At 58.2% G+C, this 15,191-nt stretch overlaps 1 protein-coding gene across 1 annotated transcript in view; it reads left to right on the top strand.

Moving 5' to 3' along the window:
- PTPRF (protein tyrosine phosphatase receptor type F) overlaps positions 1–15,191 on the top strand; it is a 397,824-nt gene that overhangs the window by 352,539 nt on the left and 30,094 nt on the right. Inside the window, exons 16-18 of the mRNA XM_026651946.2 lie at positions 2,086–2,234; positions 5,903–6,018; positions 11,880–11,977. Of these exons, the coding sequence (XP_026507731.1) occupies positions 2,086–2,234; positions 5,903–6,018; positions 11,880–11,977 (363 nt within the window). The remainder of the gene's footprint in view (positions 1–2,085; positions 2,235–5,902; positions 6,019–11,879; positions 11,978–15,191) is intronic.

The following is a 15,191-nucleotide window of genomic DNA, read 5'->3' as shown; positions in this document are numbered from 1 at the left end:
TGCCGCAGTGAGCATGAAATAGCAGAGCAAGACCTGTGCCGGGAGATCCTCCTGTAAATTGCTTGTGGGGGAGGGAGGAGAGAGGTGGCAGCGGCGGTGTGTAAATAATGGGAGATAATAAAGATGCTCCGGACCCTCTGCTCCGCTCCCACGCTGGGGCTCACTTCTTCAGCCTCATTTACTTGTAATGGCTCATTAGCACTGGTCAAACTCTCCATTACTCATCCGGCCCACAGTGCTCGTGGCAAGGTGCAGACACAGTGAGGCGGGGAAGAGACCCAGCTAGCAGTGCAGAGCTCTCAGATCACACCGGCCAGGCACGCTGGTAGCTTTACTGCCCCCAGGACCCTGCGACATGGGGCCCATTCTCGCGGAAAGCACAAGGCAGTGTGTCCAGTCACAGGGCTGCTTGTCCCCACACAAATCCTGCATTGCCTGCTGGGTCCCTAGAGTCAGGCTGAGCGCGGCTCATCGGGGGGCACCTGCTCCGTCTGGAAACATCGTCCTCATGATCCTTCGGCTCGCTGGGCTCCTTCCTTGCTTCGGAGGGAGGCCAGTCAAAGAGACCAAGGGACACTGGTGTCTCGGGCCCCTTTGCAAGCCCAGCAGGGCAAACGCTCTGCAGCGCTGTGGCTGCCTGCACTGGCCCCAGGAAGGAGGCTCCATGTGATAGCGTTTAGTCCTGTCTTCAGATGTAGCTAGATGCTTCTGTGGGACCTGTGCGCCTTCCTCAGCAAATAGCGCGGCAATGAGCCCCTCCCTCCCGCTGCCCACTCACCTCCCCTGCCTCTTGTCTGACGGAGCCGGAGCCGGCTCGTCCCCCTCCCCACCCCCACGCCAGGGTCCGGCAGAGCGCCAGAAGGGTGCTGTCTGAGCTGTAGAGGGAAGTGTTGTCTACACGCTGGTGGGCCCAAACTACCTCCCTAGTGCCTCTAGTGGCCACACGCAGACATTGGCCAGGAAAGGAGAAGAGATTGAAGCCTGCAGGACCCTATGGGGGGGGACGTGCAAGGGCGCGTGGCCCCCAGCAGAACCCGCTGCCAGCGCCGCTGCAGGCTGCTGCTAAACCCGCCTAGCTGCACCTGAGGGTTTGACCTGTGTATTGCCGGAAGGGGGTCGTAGATAGCAGGCCCAGGAGAGGAGATTCCCACCCGCCCCTTCGCACCTGCATCCACGTGAAGTGTGGGTCTGAACTTGACCTTAAAGCAGGCAATGTATAGATCCACAGGCACCCGAACTTCCTGTCTCTGGCAAGGCTGGAGAGTTTCTCGTTCCCGAGCACAGGACAGCAAGTGCTACCTGAGAGCCCCCGGCACTTGGCTGATACGGCTCCTGCTTTCTCGCTAGGCGGAAGGGATTGCTTTTCGCAGTATTTAACCCTTCTGACCCAGTAAGGCTGAGCTGTGAAGCGACGCCACGGCGACATAAGCCTTAGCAACCGCGGCATAACAAGCCTGCAGCTGGGCGTTGGGTCTGTTAATCCTGCCCTGCTGTACTCGATCTGAGCAGCAGCCTCTTCGAGGCCGCAGGTCACTGTGCCACCACATCGCCTCGTTCTTGGGAAGGACCCTGCTAGCGAGAGACCCCTGCGCCGAGATCTCTGCTAGCGGAGCTGAGACACGTCCTTTTGTTCCCTCAAGAGAAGTGTCTGGCCTGGCGGGGGTTCTCCAACTGCAGCCCCATCCTGGGGAGATGTGTTTATATCAGCATAATAGGTGTTATAAACCACTTAGCGCTCATCAGCCAGCCCCAGCCACTGCCTGGGATTGCAAAGCCTGTAATTTGCTCCTAGGGAGCCTAGTGGGGGAGTTGCTCTTAGCTGGGCTGTTCCATTTCGGCACCTAGGGAGCTCGGCTGGCTGGCTGGCTGGAGAATTGCTGTAAGTTGGATTGTGCCATTTCCCAGGAGGAGGAGGTGGATTTCCATGTGTGCTGGCGCGATGTCCTGGCACATGGGGAGCCCTGGGTGTGGGAGCCAGGTCCTCCCCGCGCTGGGCAGAGGCAGGGTGCCATACAATAGGATGGGAGGTGGTCGTTTCCTTCACCCTAACGGATGTTTGCATTCTCTGCCCCCCGCTCTCTGCAGAAGAGGTACGCAGCCAGCCCCTACTCGGATGAGATTGTGATGTCTTCGGCGAAGCAGCAGGACGAGCCCGAGATGCTGTGGGTGATGGGACCGGTGCTGGCCGTTATATTAATCATCATCATCGTCATTGCTATCCTGCTCTTCAAAAGGTGAGAGCCAGGCCTGCTCCCCACGCAGCATGTCGGCACCAAGGGACCTCCCTCTCGCCGTCAGACCCAGCGTTCCCCGTCTGGTTCAGGGCCTACGGGCATGGTGGAGGGCATGCGAAGCAGCATACAGGGCTGGTTTATAAAGTAGACAGTAGACAGCCGGCTGGGGCATGAATGTGAATCCCCAGGCACAGAAAGAAGAGGGAGGCAGGAGGTGTCCCAGGGCCCCACGGGGCAGTCGGGGGAAGGGGAAGCGATCTGTCCTTGGTGGCGTGCTAGGAGGAGTCCCACCACTCTCGGGTTAGCTTCCCCAGGCTGGTTTCCAGAGCCTGAGTGTCCTGGTGAAGTTGAAGATGTGGGAGCCTGATTGGCCCCTCTCAGGTGCCCCTACTAAAGAGCCTGCCTGCTTCACTCCGCCCCTCGGCAGGCCATGGACACTAAGGGCTAAACCCAGACAGAAATGCTGCTCCTCCTGGTGCCCCTCGAGCGTCCCACTGGCGCGGTGTGCTCCCCGCTGAAGGACCGGCCCTCCGAGCTCATGGGCCATAAGCTCTGTAGTGTGACCCTGTGTTGTAAGTCTCTGTGATGAGCTGTTGGTTCATTTACATGAGTTTCTATAGCCCACTCAATTGTAACCAGTGGAGTCTATCCGCTCACCTCCTGGATTCTCTATCTCTATGTGTATTTTGTGCTGGGGGAAGGGACCTGGCTTTGTTCTCTGATTAAATGGAGCTCTGCGCTGTGCATGTGCAGTCAGTGCCTTTCTGTCTCAGTGATCACCTCCTTTCTTCTGTTTCTGCTCTTCTCTGGATCTAGTAAACAAGAAAGGTAGGAATCCGTTTTCTCTTCCCTCTTTGTTTAAAGTTTAAAATCTACTTCCCCCTTTAAGAACCTGCTGCCTGGTGTGTCCCGGCTTCCCTATGTGCAGGTGTGGCGTACTACCCCTCGGCCTTTAGCGATTCACGTGGCTGACAATCACAGGTCACAAGATTTGTGCCAGAATGTTTTGCAACTGGGTTACAAATCTAGAAGTGCGATTGTAAGTGGTTATAGGGGTTTCTTTGCACCTCCAGTCTTTCAACTGAGAACTTAGGTGCCATTCGTCTGTAACATGGATCAATGTCTCCTGCAGCTGGTAAAGTTGACCCTGACCTTGCCACGGTGCGATGCCAGCCTGTGGCCATTGCATTGACAGGGACTGTGCTGCTTGGGAAGGTGCCATCTGCGCTTGGGCTCCATAATTCAAATCCTGCCTTTACGCATTAGCCGACGCCCAGATGGCCCTGTGTGGTAATTCACCCGTCTCCAGGAGGGTTTCTTTTACGGAAGTTGACAGACACAAGCAGTTTCTGAGCCACCACAAGGAATGTTTTGTGGAAGCCCAGGGCAGATATTCCCTCATCTGGGTTTCCCTGTGTCTGTCTGTCTGTAAGTCCCTTTGGGTGCTGGGCCCAGCTTGGCTTAGTTTTGTTTTTTCTGTGGCTCCCCAGACCCCATTGTTAGATGGACGCTTCAGAAATTAAATAACTCTCTTCCCTGGTGCTCTTCACTTGTCATCGTGAGACAGCAGCACCCGACACACCTCTGGGCGCTGAGTCCGGCTGCTTTCTCCTAAGGCTTCGCTCTCTAGCTTCCTTTCTGAGGGCTTTTCTCCCTGGAGTTCTAAATCTCAAATGCAAACGGATTGAATCCAGCTATTGGTACATTGCATGAAAGTCTGGACAGCCTGGGTTTGTTGGTTTCACAGAAGCCCCCTGTGGGCTTTTGAAACTGACTAATATCAAACACCTTTTTGCCTCCTTCCCCACAGAGACCCAAGTCACGTTGCCCAAGGACTTGGGGACCAAAGCACGATAACATATGCCGTGTCTCACCATGGTGTCTGAGAGCAGGAGAGATGGTGCTTTCGTGTGCGCTTGTCCCTCTCCTTCCATTGATGCTGTAAAGTCCGGGAGCTCTCCTGTCTGGCTCTCAGAGAGTCAGAGGACTTGGTAGATGCTTGGATCACTCCACATGGTGTGAGGATCACATGCTGCTCCTCCCCTGCCGATCACCCCGAATGTCTTGTAGTCCCAATGTCCAGATGTTTTGGCTGCAAACTGAACTTCAGTCATAGTTTGGGTTCCCCCGAGTGAATTAAAGTTCTGCTGCGTAGAATCACTTAATAACGAATGACGTCTTGCCGCTCCCCACACCAGGCACTAATGCAGAAACCCGTGTGCACAGCTCTGTAGCAGTGTGTAAGTAGTAATACCCTGTGCTGGAACAGCACCTTCCCTAGTCATGTATGTGAGACTCCGGTCACGCACGAGTCTGAAATGCAGCTACTTCTGGGCGGAACATGGCAGCTGTTAACAATGCCCGGCAACTCCTCAGAACAGATTAGAAAGGGGAGGAAATCTGGTGAATTTAGATGGGGACACACTAAAATTGACCTGGGAGGTTGGTGACAACATGCCCGTCTCCTACAGAAAGCTATGGGGTCTTTGATATTCACCAGTGGGGCAACCCCCCCGGGTTTATGTTTTGTCCAAAAGGCAAAGCCTCCAGTATCACAGCAGCACCCTCTAGTTCTACGCTGAGGCATTTGGGTCAGCACTGACCCAGAGAAATGTCCCTGCTCCGCAGAGCACAGCGCCCCCTAGCACCACACGGGGGCATTCCCTTTAGCTGTAACCCATCTGAAACATCCATAGCACTTCTTGCAGTGCCAAGTTTGCCTTAAAGGTCTCCCGTCCAATTACCAATCAGGTCTGTCCCTCCTTGGCTGGTGAATTACACCAAGATCAGCGCCCGAGGTGGTGACATAAATATAGCATTAAGAGACAACAGTGTGTTTTATTGTCCCGTTAATACACGCCTGGGGTGCCTTCAGCCATTCAAGACATGTATTAATGGCCCAATAAAACACACCCTGAAGAGTCTTTACACCATTACGCTATGGTTCTCGACATTTCATTTCTTTTAATACTTGGGGGGGAAATTGACTCTATCCTTCCGCTACAGGAAATAGTTCCTAGGGAGAGTAAGCGGTAATGGGGTTTTGCTTCCTCCTCTTTGCTTCTGATGAATACGTTGTACGGAATATGGCATCTCCTAAGGGCTTCCCACACACTTGCTGGTTAAGCCCCTGTCGTCCTGCAGTGGGAAGTCAGAGGGCTCATCCGCGCACTATAGGTGGAGAACCTTAGGCCAGCAACATGGGCCCGCAGGGAGGTGGTGGCACAGCTGGTTCTCAAATGCAGGAGTCCTCAGTCCTCTTGGCCCCCTGCTCTGAGCACTTCCTGCCAGTCCCTCCCAGAGCTGGAGAGAGCCCAGGAGTCCTGACTGCCATTCTTGTGCACAGCCCCCCCCCCCCAATCCAGCATGGCCCCTGGCTGCAGCCCGGGCCGGGCAGGGAGGGCTCTTACGCGGTTTTGCTTTCACTTGTGACAGTAACTGGGGGGCTGATTTAGCTGCTCAGAGAGTGGCGCTCCCGGCCCGGGGAGTGCAGCAGCCGAGCTCACGGGCAGAGGCACCCATCAGTACATTCAGCCCCCCACCCCCCCGTGTCTGCCCTGCTGGCCAGGCAGCTGTCTGAGCGCCAGCTGTGTGCATGGTCGCCATGCTGGTCTGTGGGACATGCACTTCCTCGCTGGGCCCCTCAATTGTGTGTTTTCCTTCCCTAGGAAAAGAGCCAACTCCCCCTCGTCCAAGGACGAGCACTCCATCGGCCTCAAGGACTCCCTGCTGGCTCATTCCTCCGACCCTGTCGAGATGAGGCGCCTCAACTACCAGACCCCAGGTAGGATGCTGTTTGCGGTGCCTGCCCTCGGGTGTTCCAGAGCTCCCTCCCGCCCCCGGCAGACACTGGGCCGAGGGGATTTCGCCCTCCGTCACTCTCTGAAACGTTCTGCCCCTTCCCAGCCATAGCGATAAGGCCAGTGGTCTTTGTGCAGAGTCCCCACATCTCTGCACTGTGAGCTGACGTGCCGCTCCCCGACCGTGTCACACAGGCGTACAGGGCCTGCAGAGGCAGAAGCCTGGTGTGTGTCAGGCCCTCCCACTCCCTGCCGTAAGCCAGGCTGGTACTCTGCAGGGCGTGGCTGATCAGGACGAAGTGCTGAGGCTCTGGCAGGGAGACTTCAGGGCTCAGGGAAGCTCTGAGGATTTGCCATTCTGACCTGCCCCAGGGCGCGGACCATGTCCGAGGAGTCTCAGCCTTGCTAACAAGCAAAACGAGGGAGGATGCTGGCCTGCCGACGACACTGTGTCAGACAGCAGCTGTGTCTGGGCAGGGTGGGCCCCTTCCCACACGGAGATCTGAGAAACGGCTCAAGAGGAGGTTACTCCTGCTCTGCTCATGTGTGGGGAAGAGAGGTGAGCTGTAAGCATAGCTCCCCCCCAACACAGAGAGGGATGCTGCTGGGGGCAGTGCTGGCAGGCCAGAGGACGAGGCCTCGGTCACACCCAGTGAGTTCTGCATGCAATCGTTCGCTGTGGAGCATCGCCAGTCATGCCTGCACTGTCCTGTGGTGCCTGGGGTCCGTAGACAGTGTATCAGCCACGGGAGGCAACTGTACTTTCCAGAGCAGAAACGTCTCCTGCTGCTGCTTTGTAGCCCGTGTGTCTCTGACGGCTCTGAAAGCACCGGGCCTGTCATTAGCGAGATCAGAGACCGGCACGCCCAAGCTAATTGAGCCACGTCCTCAATGCAGCAGAAGGGCCGTGGGGCTCTCCGTGGTGGGGGCAGTTAGCAGTAAATGAGGCCACGCCCCGGTCCCTGCTGCCTTCCAGCCTTCCTAGGACATAACCTACTTTCCCTTTCTTCCTGCTGCTCCTCCGGCTAAAAGCTCTTGTCTAACGGGAGGCGTTTGAAGGGAGTGTTTCCTGATGGAAGCCTACTGGGTCTGGGCAGGGAGGGTGAGCGAGAGCGTTCTTCTTACCGCTGGCTATTCGAGCCAGCCCCACTTCCCAGCTCTCCCCTTCCTCTGCCGAGGAACCAGCGCGGCTTGTTCAGCCCAGCGCTGCCGGGGGAGCTGCTTGAGAGGGGAGGCTGGACAGGGCCAGGATTGGGGGGCTGCTAGGCAGTCCTCGTGCCAGGCTCATGTTCCAGATTGGATGGGAAGGATGCAGTGACAGCTCTGCCCTAAATAGTGGGCTGTGGGGCTCCTCAGGGTATGAAATAAGGCAAATGTTATGCAGCGGCTTTGGAGAAGATGGTTTGGTACTGTCTTGGGAGAGGGAGGAGCTGAGAGCTCACAGCCAGGGCTTTGCCAGCGCACAGAGTGCAGGGCTGGGGACGGGTGAGTTGCAGCAACAGGGCCTTAGGGTGACAGTACCTGGGGGTTTGCTCAGGCTGCTTGTGTGCTGGGCACGTGCTTTCCAAACCTGGTTTCCATGCACCGGCCTCACTCCCCAGGGAGAAGCAGACATGGCTGCTGGTAATTATTTGAGCACTGGGGCTGGTTGGGATTTTGAGTAGGTTCCTGTCCCTGCAGGGGCCCTGGATGTGTTCATAGGCCCTACCCTTGGGCACTCCAGAGCATGTCAGATGGGCTTCTGTCACGTGCTGCACAAAGGGGCAAGACCCTACCCAGATCTGCACAAGAACCACATTCTCTGGGCAGAGGGGTGCAGGCCACCCCCTGCCGCCCATCCCCCATGCGTCAGGACAAACAGGGAGCAGGCGTAAGGGAAGGAAAGCCCGGTTCCCCGGAGATGGCTCTGTTCCCTTGGCCGCTGAGCCCATTTCTCCTGCGATCTGGCGCTTCCCTCCCAAGCAAAGTCACTTCCTGTCCCTCCAGTGCTGCTGCGGAGTCTCGGCAGGTCGGAAGGGGAGTCTCACGGCTAGAAATGAGGAGAGGGTGCTGGTGAATGAAGGGGCATTGACGGGCTCTGAGCCCGGGGGCCCAAACGGCACCTGGACTGTCCCCCCAGCGCTGTAGGGGCACGAAACGAACGAGACATGTTGGAATCAGACCTGCACAGGCTGGTGGCTGATAGTCCCTGCTGGAGACCACAGAGGCAGGGAAAACCTTGTTTCATGCATAATTAATCCGCCTCCCATTATTAAATATTAAGCCTTATCGCTTTAATGGTTCCTGCTCCAGACCCAGGTTATATCACGAATTGTCAGCCTCTTGGTACTAACGTGCCGTTTTGCCAGGCTGCGTCTCTGCGTTGTGATGAGCCCAGCTGTGGCTAGCTGGAATTCCAAAGGCCTGACCCTGCAGTGGCAGCTCGGTTGGGCGGTGCCGTGTTCTCTGTCCACCAGGAAGAATGTGATTCCATGTCCGCTCCTTAACCTCACGCCTGCCTCCCCCGGAGGCGTGGGCAGTCGTAGGGTTTGCAGCCAGATGACAGAGGGTCAGGGTGTGATGTGTAATCATTTCACAGGCTCGGAGCAGCACTTCCCTTTGTACCCCAGCTGCAGTAAAGTGCGCTGGCTGGGGTTAAAAACGTACTCTTCAACTGCTCGGTTATCGTCCGCTCCCCAGCCAGGCAGCGCGCCCATGCGGCTCCGCTTAGTGCAGGAGGGAGCTCCAGCTTGTCCTTGCTTTTCTGCAGCAAACTCTGCTCTTTCCTTTGCATCCTCATCTCTCTGCCTTTCCCTCTCTGAACCTCTGCGATGATTGTCTGAAGGCTAATGGGATTTCTGTTCTTGCCCCGTTTTTTTTCTTTGCAGGTTCCAGTGTCCCCAGTTGCCCGAATATCTCAAGTTAGTTTTCACTCCTCCTGTATTTATCTTGACACTTCGCTTTTCTTTCTCTTCTCCTTTCTCTCTTGTCTCTGTAATTTTTGTTACGATGTCATTGAAGGTCACCCTCACTCTCAGCAGATTAGAGTGTCAGTAATTTCACTTTCTAACATGATTAATGGGCCAAGACGTCCCACACAGGCCAGGTTCTGGTGCTATTTGCATCACACTCCAGCAGTTCAGCACAGCACAAAAGCAGTCTGGGGGCTACAAGGCTTTTGGCCTTGAGGATCTCACTAAAATAATCCCAGCTGATTAGCAAACGACTGTTTCTCTTCAGAGCTGCATTCCAGTCCCTGCTCATGCAGCCCAATCTGCTGTGTCGCTTGGCAGATCGCTGGGCACAGCTGGGCATGGGGCGCTTTGCAGCTGTGAAGTTCCATCTCAGGTGTGGGCAGGACAACAGACATTTCCTTAGAGGCGGCCAATTAACCCCCCTAAAAGGACAAATTGAAGGGTTTTCCGTGGCCCAGGGGTTGAACACACTCTCCTTTCGCCTTGGATGGACCAGCTTCCAGTGTGGCTCTGGCCACCGGTGAAATACAGCAGAGGGGCCAGGGTGTCTGCGTGCTGAGGGACACTTGTCAGGCTTGTCTACACGTGGAGTTATTCCGGAATAGTTGGTCCACTTTGAATCCACACCCTGCATTAATCCAGAATAACTTCGGTGCGTACACAGCCCTCAGCCTTCAAACCACAACACAGCTGGCCCAGAACGCAGGGCCTGGCCGAGAACCAAGCCCAGAGCAGTGTGGGAGCGGAGGTGCATGAGTAGCTAGGAGTCTCTGTCTCTCGTGAGCCTCAGACTGAGTCCACCCCCAAATAACTGTAAAGGTCTGTCCTCGCTGCTGGCGGTGCTGGGGAGCACGCGGGTACAGGAGAGAGACCTGGGAATGGCACCCCCTGGCCGGTGCTAAGGGCTTTGCAGCCTGCAGCCCTGTCGGGGTTAGTGGGGATCTCTGGCCTCCCCCACCAAGGGCCTGCACTTCTCTACTCTCCACTCTGCCTGCTACAGAGGCCTCCCTGGAGAAGCGTGTTGAAGTCAGAGAGCTGTGCAGAGCAGAGCCCTCCAGACCCCTCCCCCGGCGTATGTGGGTGCTGTTCTGGAGCCGCTGCGCTGGGGAAGGGGTTGCACCCCTCCCCCAGAGCTGCTCTTGGAGCTCACGTGCTCCCAGCCTGCTGCAGCATGGCCCTGACCAGCTCAACGGGAATCCAACATGGACTGAGCAGCTGCAGCTGTGGCGTGAGCTGTGGTCCCATGGCTCTGCCATGCTGAGGCAGGGACTGCCCTGGACTCTCACACTGCAGGTACCTGCCAGCCGGGGCCCCCTCCCTGCCAGGTCGCCGCTGCCTACATGCCCATTGGTTGCAAAGGCCGCTCCCTGGTGCCCTGGCTCTGTGTGTGAACAGCTGGGGGCTACGGAGCGCTGATCTGTGCCTTCTGCCAAGTGGGGCAGTGGCCTCAGTGTGGAGCCCGGCAGCGAGTCACTGGTGAGATGACCCTAATGCCAGGGCAGAGGGACCCTCTCTTGCCCCAGGTCGGTTGTTGGGCAGTGCTCTGTGCCATGGCAGGGGTGGTGCTCGCGGCACTTGGCAGAGGGAGGCAGCATGTGTGGGGTGGACTCAGAGCAGTGTGCAAGTCCCTTTATATGGTGGTGACAGGCCCTCGTGGCTGGGAGAACTGGTGGTTTTCCCAGTGGCTGCATTGAAATGTGCAGTGGCACTTGCACGTTGTCACCTGATGGCTTGTCACTGCTGTCTGAGATCTCCTCCTGGATCGCCACAGCAGCCCGTCACTGCCAGCCAGGGCACCCAGAGGCTGCCGAGCTCTGTCAGAAGGCTCCTGGCTGGGCTCCAGCCTACCTCCCTGCGTGCGTATCAGCAGCATTGCCCATTAATCATCGTTAACCACGTGGGGTTCTGGGAAACCCACAGAGCAGCCTGCGGTAGCACAAGCCCCGAGAACTTGGATGAGCTGTTTTACAGCCACGTTCCTGCCAGTTCATCAGTTCAGGACCAGGGCAAAGGGTCCTTCGGGGCCTGGGCTGTAAACCCCAAGTGCTATAATGAGGCTCTTGCCTCTGACCTCTGTCCTGTCCCCGTGTGATACAGCCCGTCCCTCCTGGGGCTCTGCTGCCGGACATGCGCTCCACTGCCCTGCGCTCATCACCAGGGACAGGCGCCAGCCAGCCAGACCTCGCAGCAGGGCCGGCCCCATCAACGCTCAAACATGGCCATGGGTACTTGAGAGATGCAGGCCGGCTCCCTACAGGGCACCCAGCTCCCACCCACCTGCCCGGCACAGTCAGGCCAGTGAGTGGGGGCCCTGAGGTCTCGAGTGCCAGCGAGTCCCCCTGAGCCCAGGCCTGCGGTACACACAGTTTGAGATGCGAGGGGGCAGGCCTGTGGCCGGGAATCGGGCTGGCCTGCTCGGTGGTAAATAGCAGCTGGTGCGCATACCCCTTCGGCTGCCGCCAAGACTAGCCATGGCAGGGGCTCAGTAGCCCCTCTGGGGACCCTGTAATCATTAGGGGTAAGTCATGAGACCACCCCTCCCCCGGGGAAAGCTAGCGCTCTTGAGAATCAGTGTGTTCAACCTCAGCCTGTGCGGGAGCCCCGGCAGAGCATCCCCCCCTCGGCCTGTGAACGGAGCGGGGCTTCCCCTCTGCACGGCCCCCAGGCCCTGTGCCCACAGCCTGCTCCGCCTGCGGTGCTGTCACGTCAGCATGCTCACCTGGCCATGACCATCCTGCCCATCCCGTCTGTTCTGTCACCGCTCAGCATGCCACGTGCCATCCATCCTGCCCAGCGCGTCCCATCCTCACTGTCCACACGCCGGCCGCGCGCACCTCTGGGCCTGGGCGCAGAGCAGTAACGTTCCCCTCCCCCTCTCTTCGGCCCACCAGGTATGCGAGACCACCCGCCGATCCCGGTGACGGATCTCGCTGACAACATCGACAGGCTGAAGGCCAACGATGGGCTGAGTTTCTCCCAGGAGTACGAGGTAAGCGGCAGAGAGGGAGACCGGTGTGCGTGGCGTTCCCGAGAGCCGGGCGCCGCAGGGAGGGGCTGGTCTGTGGGCAGCATCCCCCAGAGGAGGCGGCGTTGAGCTGTAATGATGGGGCCCTACCCTGGGGGGTGTCCTTGGGCAGCAGAGCGCTTGCTGGCCCCAGTGGTGCCAGGAGCGTAGTCCGACTCAGCCCGGTTACGGACACAGGCAGTGCGAGAGCCGAGGGGTTCCTGGGTCTCAGCACCACGCCCGTCGCTGGGCTTGTTTGTTCTGTTTGATCCAGGCCTAACACGGGCACTCGGTCTGCAAGCTGCGCCCGGCACCTCAGGCCAAACCCCCAGCACCCTCTGCTCCTCCAGCTCCCTCCATGCTCACAGCTTCCCTGGGCACCCCCCGCTGGGGTTACCCCTTTTCCAGGCTAGCCCCCCCCGCACTTCAGCTCCAGCTCCCCGACTGCTTCCCTCGTCACACGGCGTAGCTGTCCTGAAGCACCCAGGCCTGATCTGCAGCACCCTGGTGTCCCACATCTGTCCCATGACACTAAACATCCCGCTCTGCGGATACCCCTCGGTCCCGCCCTGCCTCTCCCTGGGCCCCCCCTACCCCTGCTCTGCTGATACCCCTCGGTCTCGACCTGCGACCTCCTCCCCACTGTTTAATTCCTGCTGGCCTTCCCGCACCACTGCCGCTGCCCCGAACCCGGCCCGTTATCACTCGCTGTTGGGCTCCCCTGGCACCCCTCAGTCCTGACCTGCAGCCCCTCCCTGTGTCCTGAGGACAGGCTGCCAAGCGGGGGGGGGGGGTGCGGGGGTGCAGGGGGGGGCAGGTAATGAGCACTAGAATTGCTGCATCTGTCCCTGGCATGCTCCAGCCCTTCTCCCGCTGGAGCCATTCACCAGGCTGGCTGATCAGTTGGGGGAGAAGTTCCCGTGCAGTACGTTAGAGCCGCAGGATGTTTTCCTCGGCTTGCACACATCCCTGGAGGAGCCACTTCAGCTGTGTGAGGGTAACTCGTCAATCCCCACCCCCGAAGTATTAAAGAGGGGCTAGATTGGGAACGAGTCCTGTGCATGTGTTATCGCTGCTGTTCGCACTGTCATCTGCCTCTGCCTGCGGCCTCCCGTTGCGGGAGCCGATCTCCGTTGATTTATGAGAGGGGATCAGGACACTTCCCCACACGGTAAGATTGTACCCGCTGGAATGGAAGCGAGCAAGGGGAGGGATGAATTGCAGCCAGCTGGAGAGGTGCTGTGTGATGGAGGACACTGAGGAGACCGGGCATATCGGCCGAGTAGCTGCCACTCCGTGCACAGCTCTCCTGAGCCAGGGAGATGCCTTGTCACCGTCAATGCCGCTAGCTTGCAGCGCAGTGAGTGTGTGCTGAAACGCCATACCCCCATTTTGTGTGTCTGTGTCCGTGAGCACGGCAGCCCTGGGCACGCTCCTACCTGCCTGCCTCATTCTTTTGTGAGTCCAATTGAAATTTAAAGCAGAACTCTCGGATCTGCTGTAACCTGATTCTATCTTTTCTGTATCCCATGAAAGGCCTGTGAGTGCTTGGATGCAGTGTCTAGTGCTCTGGGTATCTGCCTGTGGGATTCGTCTCTGCCATTCAGAGCCTGCCACACAATAGCGAGCTCTTGAACTGGTTCAGAAAATTAGCGTTAAGTAAATTCCCTTAACCATTTTCCTGTGCTGCTCTCTTCAGTCTCCCTTTTTAGAATATCATGGCTGGTTGAGAGCACCAATCAGTTGTACTTTCCATGCTGAAGCAGCTATTAAATAGCTGATTGTTGCGTGTAATTCCTTCCCATGGACTCTGCCGCCTTTGACTCCAGATTTGGGTGGAATGACTGAACGCAGCACGCTCATAAGGCACCGGCACTAGGGTGGGCTGGAATAGGTGTGCACCAGGTGCCCAGGGTCACTAGTGCAAATGGGGTTGGTCTCATCCCAGTACCTGCTTTGGCTGATTGTCACACACTCCCGGGTCGGGATCTAGGAGTGGAATTAGCCAGGGAGCCTGGCGCTCCGGTCCTGGGGCGCTCGGAAGGGAACCGTGCCCCGTGGATGTGGAAATAGCACAGGGAGAGCTGGGGGCAGTGTGCTGCAGCCTGGATGAGCCCGTGCATGAGGCAGCAACTGCTTCTCCCTGAGAGAACTGCACAGTCGTAAGCTCTGACCTCCAGTGCCTACTGCCCTGACTTCTGCAGGCTAGTGCCACTGGCCTGGCCTGGCGAGCAGTGCAGCGGGGTGAAGATTGCCCCGGAGGCCCTTCTACTTCTGTTTAGTTTTAGGAAGAGCCATAGTTTGTGTTTTCCCATAGAAAGCCAACAGCCTGGAGTCTGTGTGTGGAGCGCGGGGCTCCCTTGTAAAGGGAGCGAGGCAGCCCAGATGCAGAGCAGATCTTTAACAGCCCGTCAGCCCCACGCAGAACTGCCCGGAGTGAGCTGTGCTGGAGAGTGCAGTAACCTGGGCGCCTGGGCATGGAGCTCCAGGACAAACCCGGGAACCCATGGGCCGAGGGCAGCCCTGGGCGCGGGGGTGGAGCTCCCGGAGGCTGCAGCCAGGTCTGAGCCGGAAGGGGTCCCCCTGGAATGGAGCAGGCAGGGTTAGCGGGCAGCCGGAGCCCTGTGGCCGCCAGGCGTGAGGCGAGCCGAGCGTTCAGGGTCTGGCAGCAGCTCTCCCCGGTGTGTTCGGAGGTACAGTGAGAGTCCAGAGTGATTTACAGCCCGGGATTAATGGAATTAACGAAGGACAAGGGAGGCTCAGCCGGTTAATTATTTATCTCACTCTTGATGGATTTGTGCTGAGGCTGTGTTAGAGCTCCCCCTCTTGGACACCTGTCTGCACGGCAGCCACGACAGGGCAGGTCCAGCCCCGATGGGGATCATTGGCGTGTGGTTCCTGCCCCGGCGCTGGTGGCACACTCTGCTCAGACACCGGGGAGTTGGGCATTGCTGCCCCCCTCGCTGACGGGCACGAGGCCGGCCCAGACGGAGCAGATAGCCAGTCGGCCTTTCGTTCTCCCCATTTCTGGCCTGTGTCACACGAGATCTTAAGATGGGCAGGGGCCTGGCACCACGGCTGCACCATGGTGACAGGAGGGCGGGCAGAGGCCGCTTTCTCCGTTCTAGAGAACAGCCCTACTCCAGTCCCGCCCCTCTAGCCTGGGAGCCCGACGCTCGCCCCGTCCCGCCCCTCTAGC

This window comes from Terrapene carolina, unplaced genomic scaffold (assembly GCF_002925995.2).
Source record: "Terrapene carolina triunguis isolate 2854851 unplaced genomic scaffold, T_m_triunguis-2.0 Scaffold110, whole genome shotgun sequence".
Taxonomy (NCBI): Eukaryota; Metazoa; Chordata; order Testudines; family Emydidae; genus Terrapene; species Terrapene triunguis.
This window is presented reverse-complemented; position numbering and strand designations above follow the sequence as displayed.